We start from the raw sequence: 15,701 nt of genomic DNA, 5'->3' as shown, positions 1-15,701 counted from the left end.
GTGAAACAGTCACTGCTGCTGCTTGCATGAGTAAAAGAAACCTGCCACAGAGTCAGAGGGGAAAAGCTCTCCTGCTTTTAAGGTCACCGCTGTAAACACAGCTTCAAGACCACACAGTGGAAAATGTGATAAGAGCGCCACCTGATGGCTAATCCGTGCATTTCTTCAACATAACGATTAACTTTGACTACGTTTTAGTTCCAGGGGTGGACAAAGTATATATGGGACCTTAAGTAGGATTTGTTTCTGTTATAAACATTATCTTAACTAAATTGTATTTCTGAACAAACACAAGCAAAAAGAAAAAAAAGCCCTCATAATATTTTTTGCAACTATATTAAAACGATTATACAATGAAGGTTTGCATCTTTATCATTAAAACTTGCCGATCTCTTTAAATCTTACATTTAAATTTGAACCACTGTAAAATATTGTATGGTAAAGATATGTTAACTTGTTTTTTTTCTGAAGAGGTTTGTTTACATCTAATAATAACAACCACAATAAAAATGGTGTAAGATCAGAAAGCAGCTCTGTCACATTATTTTTGATTTGTTTTTTGTTTATGTTTTTATTGGTTGAGGTGTTGCAGATTTACATAATTATCCCCTCTTGTTTTGGATGCTGTGCAGCTGGAAGGATCTTTGCTCTTATTTTTTTTACTCCTCCAGCTAATTAGTTACCATCTCAAAAGCTCAAATGAAACATGAACTTTGACGCCAAATTTTAAAAGAGGTCAAGAGAGGTCATTTATGGATGCAGGGCAGGACTAAAGAGTAGACAGATGTTTAAAGAGCAGCAGCAAAAGCAAATGAGGTGGATTAGCAATGTTTAACTACAACTTACGGTGTCAACCAGGAAATCTTGTCTCTGCTGCCTGGAAATTGAGCGGATAGCTTGTATGACAGATATAAGACTATCAAATAGCGTCAGTCTTTAGTCAGAGGTCTCTTCAGTTTTGTTGCACTGGACTGCTACTGGAGAGCATTCAAATAAAGAAACAAAATCTAATTTTTTTCATCATTGTTTTTGGTTTAAAAAGGGAATTTGAGTTTGGTTTCCATTGCAAACAAGGTACAATAACAAACAAAGATTTGAATGAATCAGTTTCCTGTGATTTCTTTCTCGCAAAGATGTCATAATATGTATATACATCCTCTTACTGGTAAACAAAACACCTCAAATTTAATGGCAAATAACTGAAGAAGGCACTACCCACACTGGAAACTTGGGTCATGATTCATTTAAGATCTCAACTCGGTCTGTGCAGAAACCTGCTGTTTATGCAAAGCAGCATATATGAGATTGATTTGTTATGGAAACAGTTGAGCAAATTTACACAAAGCTGAACTTCACTTATGAAGAACCAAATACCAACAGACGAGGAGGGAAACCCACCGAAACAGCAGTTTTAAAGTTTCCACGTTTCCCCCTCTCAGAGCAGCCATCCCCCACTCTGCTCCTTCAGCCAGCATCAATTAGCAAACACCTGGTGGAACTGTTCACATGCAGAGCTCATTATATGAGCCACTTCTCAGTGCAGTGGGGGTAAAAATGTTAAAGGGTTAACAAAGGAGCCATGTTGTGAGGACTTCAGTTTCAGAAAGAGCAGGAGCTTCTTAAAGAGATAGAGACGAATTTCAAAGAATTAAACTACACAGTACAATTTATTTTAAGTCATATTTCATATATATAAAAACATTTTCTTAACAACTGAAGTTAACAAAATTACATGATTGTGTGAGAAAATGGAGCTATGAGCCTGGAAAACACTAAGTAGTTTAAATCAAATTTCATTATCAGGTCTGAGTTGCTGCTGCTCAGCTGTGACGTCCAGTGGCTTCAAAATCTGAATCATCTAGATGAAACAAAGAAAACATGATAAGCTATAACTTTCTTTCCTTTTCTTATTTGTTTTCTAACAGCTAGATCTTCACATTTTCTCCATAAAAGTTGCATAATCCTATTCGATAGCGCATTCTCACTACCCTGTATTACAGTCTTTATTTACTAGATCATTAACAACATTTAGATTTCTCAGGCATTTCCTGCTGAAGCTTTTTAGTGCATGAACTTGCAGATTTGTGGGAGAAGCCGGTCATTTGGAAACCTGACGGAAAATGGACTGTCCTATGAAACACCACCACAGGAGGAGTTAACCTGTAGCAGAGCGTGTGGTTAATCTTCTCCTGCGTCCAGCCGAGGGCTTCATAGTGATCCCTCTCATGCTTTTCCCAGCCACTTTATTTCCCTAAACAGAGCAGGAAACCCAGTGAGGGAATGAAAATATCTGTGGTGTCCAAGAAGCTGTGGTGCGTCCACAAGCAGCTGCTTCTCTTCCTCACGCCACTCGTGTTCCTGCCTTTACTTTTTACTCTGCCAGAAAAGGTAAGTACTGATCACGTTTGTGTCTGATTTTATTCAGTTAGCTAGAAAACACGGAGTCATTTGTTGAGCACTAAGCTACAGATTTCATCTGATTAAAACTGAAAATTGACTCATTCTTATGTTGTTTTTGTTAATGAAATATTTTGGTTAACATAATTTTTTATGCAGAAGAACATTAAATTACATAAAAATGAAAATAGTCTGTCTCAGATTGAAATGTTTGGATCCAAGAAATCAGCTGATCAAACTGAAAATAAACTTAGTTTGTTACAAGTGATGAAATTAAGTTTATTTAATTAAATATATTATGTTTATTAAGTTGTCATGTTAAACAAACATAAATAAATTAAGTTTGACCAACTTAATTTGATTACGTGTAACAAATTAACTCAATGTTTTTCTATGTTTTCAGTGTTTTTGAACATACTTTTAGTGCATTATACATTTGTTACCATTAAACTAGTTATTTACTTATTTAAAAAAAAATTATCCACAGCTTGAAACTCAATAAAACACATTTTGGTGTCCAGAGTTTTTCATAATTTATCCTGCTTCTTCTCTTTTAGACTCAAAAACATACAAAATGGTAGAAAAGCATGGATTATTTGACTGTGTGTTGTTTTGACCTTAAGGTGTGTGTTGCTCCTCTTTCAGGAGGGAAAATGCCTTTACGTTGTGATACTGATGGCTACGTTTTGGTGCACAGAGGCCTTGCCTCTGGCGGTCACAGCGATGCTTCCAGTCTGCCTCTTCCCGACGCTGGGGATTCTCCCGTCCAAAACAGTCTGCCCCCAGTACTTCATCGAGACCAACTTCCTCTTCCTCAGCGGTCTTGTGATGGCGTCGTCGATTGAGGAGTGGGGCCTGCACCGTAGGATAGCCCTGAAGGTCCTTAGTATTGTCGGAGTGAAACCTGCTTGGTGAGAGCGAAAGTTTTGATTGAGAATTCGTTATTCTGATGTTTGTGAAACTAATCATACACAATCATCCTGATCTACTTCTACCCAAACCAAATTAAATTCAAGGTGGAGAAGAATTAGATTTAAAGGCGATCGACTCTATAAATTCACATTTTGGTACATTTTTGTAAATCGATTTGGGTTTCTACTGCTTCTAAAAACAGTCCAAGTGCTTAAAAACACTCAGTTGTTTTTTGGGAATAAAATGAGCCACTTCCAAAACCTTCTGAATGTAATGTCACAAATCAACAGGCACTCTGCCATTCCCTAGAAACTCCACCAAAGCTCAACACATTTGGTCAGCTTAAAGGGTTTTACTGCTGTACAATGGCTGCTGGAAAAGACACATATTTCTTTTGTTGATTTACTATTCAAAAATCACTTATGGTATTCTTGTTCGTCGTGCAGGAGGCTCCACTTCTGTTTATCAAAGATGAAAGGTTGTATAATTGTGCAACTGTTTGCAGCTATTTTCATGTGTTTAAATTGGAGGAGGCATGGCCAGCATCAGCTCATTTGGATTGAAAGTGACAGTAGCCCAAAAGCAGCTCATTCTGAAAGGAGACCATTTAGCAGACTAAACTCTCAATATCTAAAAATGATTTTGTGGAAAAAAATGTAATGAACATGTTTGGTGTAGTTCATAAACCTATCCTAATCTGTTCAAGGAAGCATAATAAGTCACGTTTAAAGCTGTAACAAAGATCCTTTCAAGGATTAAAGTGGATTCATTGTATCTCCTCAGGCTCATCTTGGGAATGATGATGACGTCATCCTTCCTCTCCATGTGGCTCAGCAACACCGCCACAACAGCCATGATGCTTCCCATTGCAAACGCCATCCTGGAGAGCCTGTTTGGGGACCTGGAGACCCTGAAGCAAAAGTGCAAATCCCCAGAGGATCGTGACAGTGCTGCAATAAATGGTCCAGTGTAATGTTGGCACCGTGGTTTTAACAGGAAATCAAGAAGGCTTCCATCAAAACAACCTAAACAGAAGATCTGTTTTGATTACGTCAGAGATTAAATTTTTTCTGCTTTATTGATCATTTCAGACTTTCCTATGATGCAGTCCCATCACATTATCTCTTGGAAAATCTCAGAATAAGCCCTGAATTCTAACACTACACACTGACTGACATAATCAGTGACTAGTTTGGAAATATAGTTGCACATTTATTTGTTGAGGGGGTAAATATTTCCCAGAGAAGCTGGTGGAAAATATCAAGCAGAGAGTTGATGGACAAATCATTACGAAGTATTTAATTCAAGAATTACTCATTTACTATAACATAAAAAATGCAGATATAATGTACATTGTCCTGTTTAACTCTATAATATGGAATCTAATGTACGAACTTTGTGCAGTTTAAAATACACAGAGTCCTGGGAAGTAGGGTTAGTGAATCATCAAATAGCAATCGATTATTGTTCTTATCCCATGTGGCTGTCATGTTAAATTAATTTAAAGTGCAGCCTTCTAAAACAGCAAATAATTTAACTTATATTTATATCTTTTGGATTCTATGTAACCAAAACTTTGTCTCAATTTAATTTCTTGCAGGTCAAACTTCACTGAAGCTCCATTCGCTGCCATCAGAGCCTTCTGAAAAACATGTGCTGTCAATGGATGGGTAAAAGAGCAGAGAGAGATCATTTTGGTAGTGATTTCTTAGAGGAATTCCTGAACTTAGATGGAATTCATGGAATCTTTAACACATCCTAGTTGTAGCTCGTTTGGTGTTTCACATTTCATCACATAAGTCAGAATTTATGTTGCAAAATATCACCTGCAGCTTAAGTTAAAGTCCCTAAAGATGGAGTTTTTAGACTGAAGCAATCCCTTTTCTTTTTCAATTTGAAACCAGGCGGATTACTAGAGATGCTTCCATATCAAAACTCGTTTACTTCTGAGAAAAATAGAATACATCAATAAGCTGCAGCCGGGAAACACTTAGCTTAGCTTAGTTTGGCTTAGCTTATTTTAGCCTATTCTAGCTTAGCAATAACCCAAACAAGCTTAGATTTGGATAAAAATTGAGAGAAAGCAATTTTTTTTTGAAACAATGGTTTAGATTAGCTGTTCTCATCATGGAACCTGGACTGAAAAAGTGGAAAACATGTAGATTATTTTTATTCTGCCAAATGGAACAGTGGAAAAATAATCAACCTTTGTTAGTTATTCTGAACCAAGTTCGAAAACAAAAATTAGAAAGTCACTTAGCTTAACTTGTCTTAATTTAGGGAATAAAAATAAAATAAACAGAATTGAAATGATAATGAAAACGGATAAACAGTTTTCCTAACTCAAATTTCTTAATACAATTTAGCTTATCATAAAACTCAGATCAGTTTATCTTGTCTTAACTTGGCATGAAATTGAGATAAGCAAGATAGATAGTGAAACTTTTCTTAAAATAGTCTAAACATTGACTATTTTGTAGATAAAGGTTAGACTATTTTATGAAACACAGTCTTAAGATAGGAACCAGCCACCCCACAACTGACAAGTGGATTCAGATAATAGATATATGGGTGGAAACTCAGTTATTTTACCTTAGCTTTCAAAATAACTGCTTTAAAAATAAATGGACAAAAAACTGTTTGCTTATCGTATATTTTCTTAACTTCCATTAAAAACCAATCGAAGTTTGGTTTTTAATCGAAACCAAACTTTGATTTGGTTTCGATTAAAAACCAGAGATTATCTGGGCTCAGATAAACCCAGATAATCTGAGTTTATCTGGTTTGAGAACACTAAACAGGTATTTTAGTCTATTTTATTTTTCCACTGTTCCATTTGGCAGTTCAAGTTTTTTTCTTGAACTGGGTGTTGAAAGGTAGAAGAAAAATGCAATTAGTTTATCTAGAAATAAAGTCATAACAAGACGACACTTAGCTTAGCTTAGCTTAACTTAACTTAGCTTAAACATGAGAACAGGTAACAATAATGGTCTTAGCTAAACATCAATGGTCAAAATACATAGCTTTCATAAGGTTAGCAAAAAATAGAATTAGCTCGTCTTAACTTGGTGTAGAATAAGAACTGAGAGTAATGGTTAGCTTAGCTAAACAGAAAATAACAAGAAACAGTTAGCTAACTAACTAACCGTCTCCAAGCTAACCGTCTGGCGACGTTTAGCGACAAGCTAACCTTCTCCAAGCTAACCGTCTGATGACGGTTAGCTTGGAGAAGGTTAGCTTGTTTCCGAGCTAACTTACATTTTACGTTTAAAAAAAAGAGATACATTTGTTTTGATATCTTCATTTTATAAAGGAACTTACATGTCAATAGTAGTGTAATGTTTCATTCGTGTCTTTAAACTTCAATAAGGATGGAAGCTGTGGAGCCTGCAGACATGAGGACGGCTGAGGAGATCCAGTCAGAGTCAGAGTATCAGCTGAAAGTGTGGAAAGGATTCTTGATCTGTATTCCCTATGCTGCCAGTATTGGAGGTACAGCAACGCTGACAGGCACAGCACCAAACCTCATCCTGATTGGACAGCTCAAAAGGTAAATTCATGTTAAAAAAACAGATTTTCTTATTAGAAATGACTCCTTTTACCAGTGAGCCTATTGTTCTTTACAGCTACTTCCCAGACTGCGATCTTATCAACTTTGGCTCTTGGTTTGCCTTTGCTTTCCCCCTTATGCTTCTCTTTCTGTTTTTGGGGTGGATTTGGATCTCTTTTCTCTACGGCGGACTGAATACAAGGTAATATAAAATTATATTGTGATGTTTGGTTGGAATATTGTGTGATTTTGCTGTAGTGAAACATAACAGTCTAATGTCACACTTATTTTTTTAAAATCCAGGTTATGTTTCACAAAACACGACCACAGAGCCCAGGCAGAAGCCAGAGCCAAAGCGTTAATTAAAGAAGATTACAGAAAACTGGGACCCATGAAGTGAGGACTCTTGAGTTTTCTTTTAATTTCATACAAATATGTACTATTTCTGTTACTGTACCGTTTACTCACTTTTTATTCCAGCTTTGCAGAAGGGGCCATCTCTTTCTTTTTTATTTTATTCGCTGTTCTTCTGTTCACAAGAGATCCCAAATTTGTTACTGGCTGGTCTGTGTTTTTCAAAAAAGGGTAAGAAATGGATACCTTTCCCATCATCTTTAAAATTTTAGAAAAGGTATCATTGTTTAGAAAAGCCTACTAATTGCTTTTAGTCTTTTTTATTTTTGTTTCTTGCGTTTTCTGCAGGTATGTCTCAGACGCTGTCACTGGTGTCATCATCGTGTCCATTTTGTTCTTCTTCCCATCACAAAAACCCTCTCTGAGTTGGTGGTTTGACCCAAAAGGTTGGTCACATGTCAAAAGTTAATATTTATGACTGGATATTTGGGTCAGATTCAAGCGCTCTTCCCTACAGAAGCTGTTGCAAAATACACAGAGCAGGTTGAGGAATGTTAATAATGTAGATTAGAGAGTCTTAGTAAAGTTCCCGTCTGGCAGGGAGACTGTACGTTCTCTGTCTCTGTGATTAGAGTAAGCTTTTAAAGCGCTGTAGTTGTACTTTGTGTTTTCAGTTCATGTGTACAATATAATTTGCATTTTCCACTGAGGAGAAACATACAATGCTGTGAAGAAAATACTGTCCCGCTTACACATTTCTGTTTTGTTGTTGATTTATGTCACACATAAATGTTTTAGATCATCAAACAAAATTTAATAACAGACAAAGATAACTTGAGTGAATGCTAAAAGATTTATTTTATTAAAGTTTTATGTAAAAATCACATTTTGCATGTTTTTGTGTTGAATCTCAACTTTAAAAACAGCACAAGTGCTTCAAAATTCACCTAGCAGTTTTTTTTTCGGCAATACGTGATGATATGTCATGATTTTTGGTGTCTAGGAAACGAGCAGTTCCAAAAACCTCTTGATTGTTCAGTTACAATTGAAGGATAGAGTTCCATTACCTAGCAACCCCAACTGAGCTCCAGCATGTTTGGTCAGCTGGTTTTACTGCTCTATGCACTGTACAATGGCTGCTGGAAAAGACAAGTGTTTTGTTGTTGACTAACCATTCACAAGCCACTTGCTGCTTTCTTGTTGGTTGTGCTGGAGGCTCTCCTAATGCTCTTCAAAGATGTGTGGCTGTATAATTGTGCATTTGTTTGCAACCATTTGCAAGTATGAGTGTAAACATTGAGTTTATTTGGATTTAAAGTGACAGCAGCTCATGCTGGAAGGAGCTCAACAAAGGCAGAACTGACCAAACTAAAATCTAATTATCTAAGAATTATTTTGTGCATAAAAAATTAATGAACACGCTTTGTGCAGCTCATAAACCTATTCTAGCATGTTCAAGGAAGCATAATACAACACCTTTAAAGGAATAAAGCTTTCCAAAGGAAAATATTTTTCTTTGTGAAAAAGAATCTCAGACCAACAAATCACTAAAATAGAATCTGCATCACAGCATGAAACAGGCTACAAAACCTTAAAAAGAAACGCATTATGCCTTTCTTTTAAAGAAAGACAAGAAACAAAATCATTTACATGAATCTGGTTTTGAGGCTCAAGTTGACCACAGTAAAATCTTTTTCTGCAAATAGAGAAAACATGTTATGGTGGTGAACCACCACAATGATGCATCAATTAAAATGGAGACAGAAATGTAGTAGCAGTAAGACATACTGCCACCTGCAGGTAGGGGTGAGTAATCAATAATACAATATTTTTCACAATTGCAGAAAATTTGCAATAAACTCACAATTATCCATTAGCGCAAAAACTTGCAGGGATATGTAGATTTGATGTTAATTTGTGGATTTGCAAAAAGCTGGAGGGACTGATTGATGTAATTTGACCATTTATAGATAAAAACTGCTTTGACTTGATCGATAATCTTTAGGCAAACAGGTATTATTTTGTTTATGCTCCCCTCTGAAGTCTAACGGCCCACAGAAGAAGCTATGGTGGGCCAGATTTGGCCCTGGGCTTTTTGTTTTACACAGTGTTCACATTTTTGAGACTCGCCTCTCTTTCATGGGAACAAACGAGCCACCATGATGTATGAGAGCTGCTGTTGAAGGCTTCTTTTTAAGTCGCAGCTTTGGTGAATATTATTTATGGTTGTGGTCCTGGAAAGTATCCAGAATGTTATTCATTATCTCCTCTAAAAAGATGGAAACGTGTTTCTGAGAATGCACTGCTTTGTGGATGTTTGGTGTCTGAGGCACATGTGCACGAGATTGTGTTTGTTATGTTCAGCTGGTCAAATAAACCCCTGGACACTCAAAAGCAAAGCATGCGGCTCTTTGGTCTGAATTGGGTCAAATATTTGAAAGGAAGAGAATTAAATCTATTAATCTACAGAACTGTTAAGATTTCTACCATGCAAACTTTTGCAGAGTTCATAAAAATAAAGTCTCATTCTTTTTCTTCTACATTTTTTTCAGCTGTAAACACTCAATACGTCCCTCTCCTTTCGTGGAAAAAGGCCCAGGACTCTGTTCCCTGGAACATTATCCTCTTGCTTGGAGGCGGCTTTGCAATGGCCAAAGCTTGTGAGGTAACGAGTTTCTTTCCCCAAATGAGCTTCGTACTTTAAGTCATAAACTGATTGCAGTCAGAGCTTATTTGTCTAGCCTTTATGTTCTCTCCTAACATGAAACAGCCAATAGTTTGCTGCAGCTTAAAAGCAATTCCTGGAAAAATGAGTCAATAAAGTCTGAGAAAATAAAAACTAGAATAGTAATTGGAGGATCAGTGCAACGAATTACCTCATAAAACTCATGTCGAAAAACGGGAACATCTTTTTCTTTGATAATTAAAACTAGATATCCTACGTAAATATACAATTTAAACCAAATGTTTATATATTTTCTCATATTTTACTTTAAAACCAGAATAATATTTCACGTTTTAGTTGAGTATGGATTCGCAAAATTGTTTTGTTTTGCTAAATTTAAAAATAATAGCAATACAGAATCTAATAGCATAAGATTCTGTATTATTAAGGACTTTCTTCATATTTAGAAGTTCACAGTTACAAAAAATACTATGATTATTTTTTGTAACTAGATAAATAGATATTTGTAACACTTATAAGGGTGAGTACATGTAAAATGAACATTACGTCTTCATTGTGCAAAATTCTCCATCCATTTGATGCTCATGTTGCATCGTAGTTCAGAAAGTTGACCTGATTGAACAAAACCAACGTGATTTTCGGATTCAGCTCGTAAAACTGACCCTAAAACAGGTGAAAAACCCCAGACAATTATTTTGGCTGTTGACCAGTGTAATTACCGACACGAGAACTCACTCTTTGTGCGAACGGTGGATTTTTTTCTGCTATTATTAGTTTTTTCATCATGGAAGTAACGAGCTATATGTGAAAATGTAAGGAGTATAAAGTGCAGATATTTCTCTGAAAATGTAGGGAGTAAAAGTAAAAAGTTTTCAGAACTACAAGTACAGTACAAATACCTGAAAAACCTACTTGAGTACTTTTCCTTTTTTATTTTACAACTCTGCCATGCTCCTTACTTTCTCTGCTGGTTTTTCTTTTATTTGTTCTTTTCTGAAATGTAGTTTATTATGTTTTTATTTGACCTTTGACCCTTAACCCAGATATTTTGCCTTGCGGCAGGAGTCTGGCCTTGCGTCCTGGATCGGAGGTCACCTCCAGCCCTTGGCTGAAGTTCCCCCAGCTGTAGCTGTCATGTTAATCACTGCTTTCCTGGCTTGTTTCACTGAGTTTGCCAGCAACACAGCAACTATTATCATATTTCTGCCTGTCATTGCTGAACTGGTGAGTCTAACAACTAGAATTATAAAATAAAACTTGTTTCTTATGAGCACACGTGAATATATATGATTTCACTGGTGGAAAAAGTCTCTACAGATGCTAAATTATACAATTAAACCTTTAAGTTCTTAATGGAGCGCCAGCGATCCAGCCAAACTTGCAGTACCGTAATTCCGCCACACGGTGCGCTAACTGAAAGATTCCAACAGTTTCTGAAAGGGGAGGCGTTGCGCTTTCCAGCCAATGTTGGGTTATTACGGTAATTTCACTCCCGCCGTAGCAGGGGGTGAAATTAATTCGATGAAACGCTTTTAATAGACGGTAAATTATGAAAATAAATTAAAATAAGCAAAAATATCCAGGCGGACATGTTAAATTTAGAACATAAAGGGTTAAATCTGTTTTATGCTTCACTTCAATGTAAACGTGCAGATAAATATGGCAGTAAAAGATAAAAACTGGATGTTAAAGCTGTGGACAGTGACCGAGTTTTGGTTCAGTTCTTGTTCTTATTAAGAGCCTCAGCGACTTGTTAAACTCTGGCAGTGGATGTTCTCTTGTTTCTAACCTGTTGGACATTAACTGCTGCTATTATGGTAATGATTACCGAAAGGGTTTATTGCCTTTGCACAAAGAAATCCTTAAGTTTTATCTGCAGGATGCATAGTTTGAAGAATTTGTGTTTAAATTGACGGTTTGTTTGAATTTAAATCAAAATAAAATATGAACTCAAGCTGTTTATTCGTCTAATTGAAAGACTTAATTAGTCAAACACATAAGAGATTAATCCTGACAAACAACATTTAACGCATTACTACGGAGCCCCTAAGGGGACATGGAGAAAAAAAAAAAGGAAAGAAATCCCGACTTATTATCGCGAGATCCCGAGAAACTAAGTCGAGATCTCGAGATCCCGACTTATTATCGCGAAATCCCGACTTATTATCGCGAAATCCCGACTTATTATCGCGAGATCCCGAGTTATTATCGCGAGATCCCGAGTTATTATCTCGAGATCCCGACTTATTATCTCGAGATCCCGACTTATTATCTCGAGATCCCGAGAAAATAAGTCGGGATCTCGAGATCTCGAGATAATAAGTCGGGATCTCGAGATAATAAGTCGGGATCTCGAGATCTTGACTTAGTTTCTCGGGATCTCGAGATAATAAGTCGGGATCTCGAGATCTTGACTTAGTTTCTCGGGATCTCGAGATAATAAGTCGGGATCTCGAGATAATAAGTCGGGATCTCGCGATAATAAGTCGGGATCTCGAGATCTCGACTTAGTTTCTCGGGATCTCGCGATAATAAGTCGGGATTTCTTTCCTTTTTTTTTTTCCTCCATGTCCCCTTAGGGGCTCCGTACATTCCAGTTCTAACTGAGTACACTGCAAAAAACACAAAATCTTACCAGGTATTTTTGGTTCTAGTACAAACATACAATTGAAATAAGACAAAACTAACTTACAAGTAACTTTTCAGCAAAATATACCAGCTTGCTTTATTGTAAATAATTCCTTAATATTGACAAATAAGTACTAGATTCACTGATAGATTATTCTACTTATAACAAAGGAAAATGTCTTGTTACAAATGAAATAATCTACCAATTGAAATAGTAAATTTTTATCATTATTAAGGAAGTATTGAATCAAAACAAGCTGCTATATTTTGCTGAAAACTTTCTTGTGCATTAGTTTTGTTTTATTGCAAATGTACTAAGATATTTGCACTAGAAACTAGACTAGAAATACTTGGTAAGAATTTATGTTTTTGCAGTGTAAATACAAAATGCTGTGAACAAATAGGGAAGCAGTGGTTATTTAACCTGTTTATAATAAAGATTAAATAAGAAAGTACACAGTTTTTGAAATGCCACCATTTTGACTGACATTTTTAAAACGTGAACTGGACACAGGTTTTTTCAGGCTATTGTGTTGAGTTATATAAACAAACAAATAAAATAAAAATCCAGAGTCTCTTCAATGAAATGAAACAAATAAATAAACTAGGTTCAATTTTACTCAGACGTTGAAACTTGAAATTTGAAGTTTCGTCAAAATCCAATATGGCAGCTTTGCATTTTAAAATCAGCATATTTGAGTATTTTTCTCCAACAGTAATATATAAAATAATATATTATCACCTTTCTATAATATTAATAAGAAGTCATTTTTTGCCAAAAGTCTTTTTTTGCCTAAATCGTATTTTGGCAAAACACTTACTGTAGGAAGTTAGATTCCTTGTTTTGTCTGAACAAACCTGGCTCATAAAGCTGATTCTGATTAAAGCGTTTTCCAGTAAGAAGAACAAGTTAAACATGTCTGAGTGTTTAATACCTTTAAATCCTTTCTAAATGAAATGTTGAAGAGCAGGACTGTCTCTGCAGGCCATTCGTGTCTCTGTGAATCCTCTGTACTTCATGATTCCTGCCACTGTGGGATGTTCGTACGCCTTCATGCTTCCTGTTTCCACTCCACCCAACTCCATCGCCTTTGCATCCGGACATCTCATGGTCAAAGACATGGTAACGAACTCAGACCGACTCGTTCACTTTAAAAACCAGCAGCGGTCCTCATGTTTCCCCTCTGTTTCAGGTGAAAACCGGCTTTGTCATGAACATCCTGGGGATCCTCTCCGTGTCTCTGGCTATGAACACATGGGGCGTCGCCATGTTTAACTTGAGCTCCTACCCACAATGGGCTCACACCGCCAACACTACTGCTGCCTCTCCACGTGTTCACTTCCCGTCCATGAGGTCAACCAACGCCACGCTCTGAGGATGTAAATGCAGACTGTATATAGATTTAAGAACTAAAACTACACATGGACGCGTCTGTTTTCAAATGTGCTAAAACACCACAGAGCTCTTTTTCTGCTGCTCCTGGCTCTTCTGCCTTTAGGAAGCGTGTTGTAATTATTGCTTCTTATCTTTAATGTTCACTTTGGCTTTAATATTTGTGAATATGCTGTAAAAAATGTTGAATTATCATACACTAACTGGGCCAGAAGTACCAGATGTCGTCAGATGTAAGAATTTGTGTGACATGTAATTCTTAATCCATTGAGTTTAATCTGATGTCGGCACCCTTTCTTCAGTCAAAACAGTTTCAGCTCTTCTGGTTTTGGACTTTTCTTTTACAGAAACCCATTTGTGAGGTCAGACACTGATGTTGGACAAGAAGCCCTGCCTCTCAGTTTCTTCTCCAATTCCTCCTGAAAGTGTTTTAGTGGGTTTAGGTCAGGATCTGTGCAGACCTGTCAGATAACATATGTTTAATAGACCTTCATACGTTGTTACCAAGTCAAGTTGGAACAGGAAGGCCAGTATCTTGGCTTCCTGAAGCCTTAAACGTTGCATTTACTGGAGTTAAATGACTGAGTCTAACTTCCAAAAAGCAAAAACACAAAATCTTACCAAGTATTTTTGGTCTACTTTCTAGTGCAAATATCTTAGTACACTTGAAATAAGACAAAACAAACTTACAATTTTAGCAAGATACAGGAGCTTGTTTAAAGTCAGTTATTCCTTAGTATTAATAAAACTGGCAAATAATCTGCCAGTGGAGCAAACTGTTTTGTTTTATTGACATACAGTGTCTGGATGGTTAGTCAACAACAAAACAGTTGTTTTTTCCAGCAGCCATTGTACAGTTCAGACAGAGGTGAAACCAGCTGATCAAAGTCCTGAAGTATTGCTCAGGTTGCTAGGTGACAGGCTGGGCTTGGCTGGAGTTGCTAGGCAACTGTGGAGTGGCCACTGATTGTGACTTGAAAATTGGGAAGTTTTTGAAACAGCTCATTTTCCAGGCACCAGAAAAACATTAACTTATTGCCAAAAAACTTTCTAGTTTAGCTGTTTTTAGAAGCAGTAGAAATGCAAATTGAAATATAAAAACCTGCTAAATGTGAATTTTGAATAATAGATCCCCTTTAACACTCCAAACATGGTGGAAATATCTCATAACATTATCTTTAGAGCCATCCCAGTAATCTACACAACCTTAAAATTATCAGAAGGAGATGATCGGGTCAAACATCGTCATAATTAGCTTGCCATGTTAACTGGTGTTCGGAGGTCCTGCCACTTTATTTGTACATAAAGCCATTCTTCTTCATGTACACATTTGATCATAGACACAATAGACAACAAATAAATAACAAAATTAGAAAAATCACAGAAAATGTGGCATCAGAACCAGGTAATAGCACCAAAAGCTACAAGTCCAAATCACTTCTAGTTGGTTATAATGGTTGCAACACCTGAGGGAATAATTTTGAGAGAGGACCCAGTACATTTCCCAATGCTGTACATTTAAATTCTGTTTCATAGAGGGTGCCGTTTGTATTTATTACTACAAGGCCAGTCAAAAAGGAGAGAAACAACTGTGAATAACTTTTATAATACATGTATCACTGAAATTCAGAAAGCAATCATGTTGGTGAATCCTTCTGCACACACATCCAGTAATTAAAAAATCCCCCAACTATATTGATGAAAGTTAATTATTGAATCTGTTCATTTTATGATTTACCTGCATGTTCTGTCAAAAAAAGTTTTAATACAATGACAAACCG

The 15,701-nt window shown here is 36.5% G+C and overlaps 1 protein-coding gene and 1 long non-coding RNA gene across 2 annotated transcripts; one reads left to right on the top strand and one right to left on the bottom strand.

Moving 5' to 3' along the window:
- Positions 1 to 1,638: 1,638 nt before the first annotated feature.
- LOC106916876 (uncharacterized) lies at positions 1,639 to 3,144 on the bottom strand. Its single transcript, XR_001418076.2, has 2 exons — positions 3,015 to 3,144; positions 1,639 to 1,858 (listed from the first exon to the last, which is right to left on the bottom strand). It is a non-coding gene; the product is annotated as an uncharacterized LOC106916876 (long non-coding RNA).
- On the top strand, positions 1,856 to 15,613 carry slc13a3 (solute carrier family 13 member 3). Its single transcript, XM_014985402.2, has 13 exons — positions 1,856 to 2,388; positions 3,043 to 3,308; positions 4,093 to 4,271; positions 4,910 to 4,979; positions 6,680 to 6,859; positions 6,936 to 7,061; positions 7,163 to 7,255; positions 7,340 to 7,444; positions 7,562 to 7,659; positions 9,766 to 9,878; positions 10,962 to 11,123; positions 13,513 to 13,650; positions 13,721 to 15,613. Exons 1-13 carry the CDS (start codon positions 2,281 to 2,283, stop codon positions 13,901 to 13,903), a joined length of 1,821 nt encoding a protein of 606 aa, XP_014840888.2. The 5' UTR covers positions 1,856 to 2,280; the 3' UTR covers positions 13,904 to 15,613.
- The last annotated feature ends 88 nt before the right edge of the window (positions 15,614 to 15,701 follow it).

This window comes from Poecilia mexicana, unplaced genomic scaffold (assembly GCF_051168715.1).
Source record: "Poecilia mexicana isolate PSO_F unplaced genomic scaffold, ASM5116871v1 scaffold_7, whole genome shotgun sequence".
Taxonomy (NCBI): Eukaryota; Metazoa; Chordata; class Actinopteri; order Cyprinodontiformes; family Poeciliidae; genus Poecilia; species Poecilia mexicana.
The sequence above is the reverse complement of the archived record's forward strand: the minus strand, read 5'-3'. Positions and strand labels throughout refer to the sequence as shown.

Coding starts and splice junctions, on each gene's coding strand:
- slc13a3 (XM_014985402.2), top strand. CDS start 2,281: ATGAAAATATCTGTGGTGTCCAAGAAGCTGTGGTGCGTCCACAAGCAG. Junction 3,309..4,092: donor GTCGGAGTGAAACCTGCTTG/GTGAGAGCGAAA, acceptor GTATCTCCTCAG/GCTCATCTTGGGAATGATGA. Junction 7,062..7,162: donor TACGGCGGACTGAATACAAG/GTAATATAAAAT, acceptor TTTAAAATCCAG/GTTATGTTTCACAAAACACG.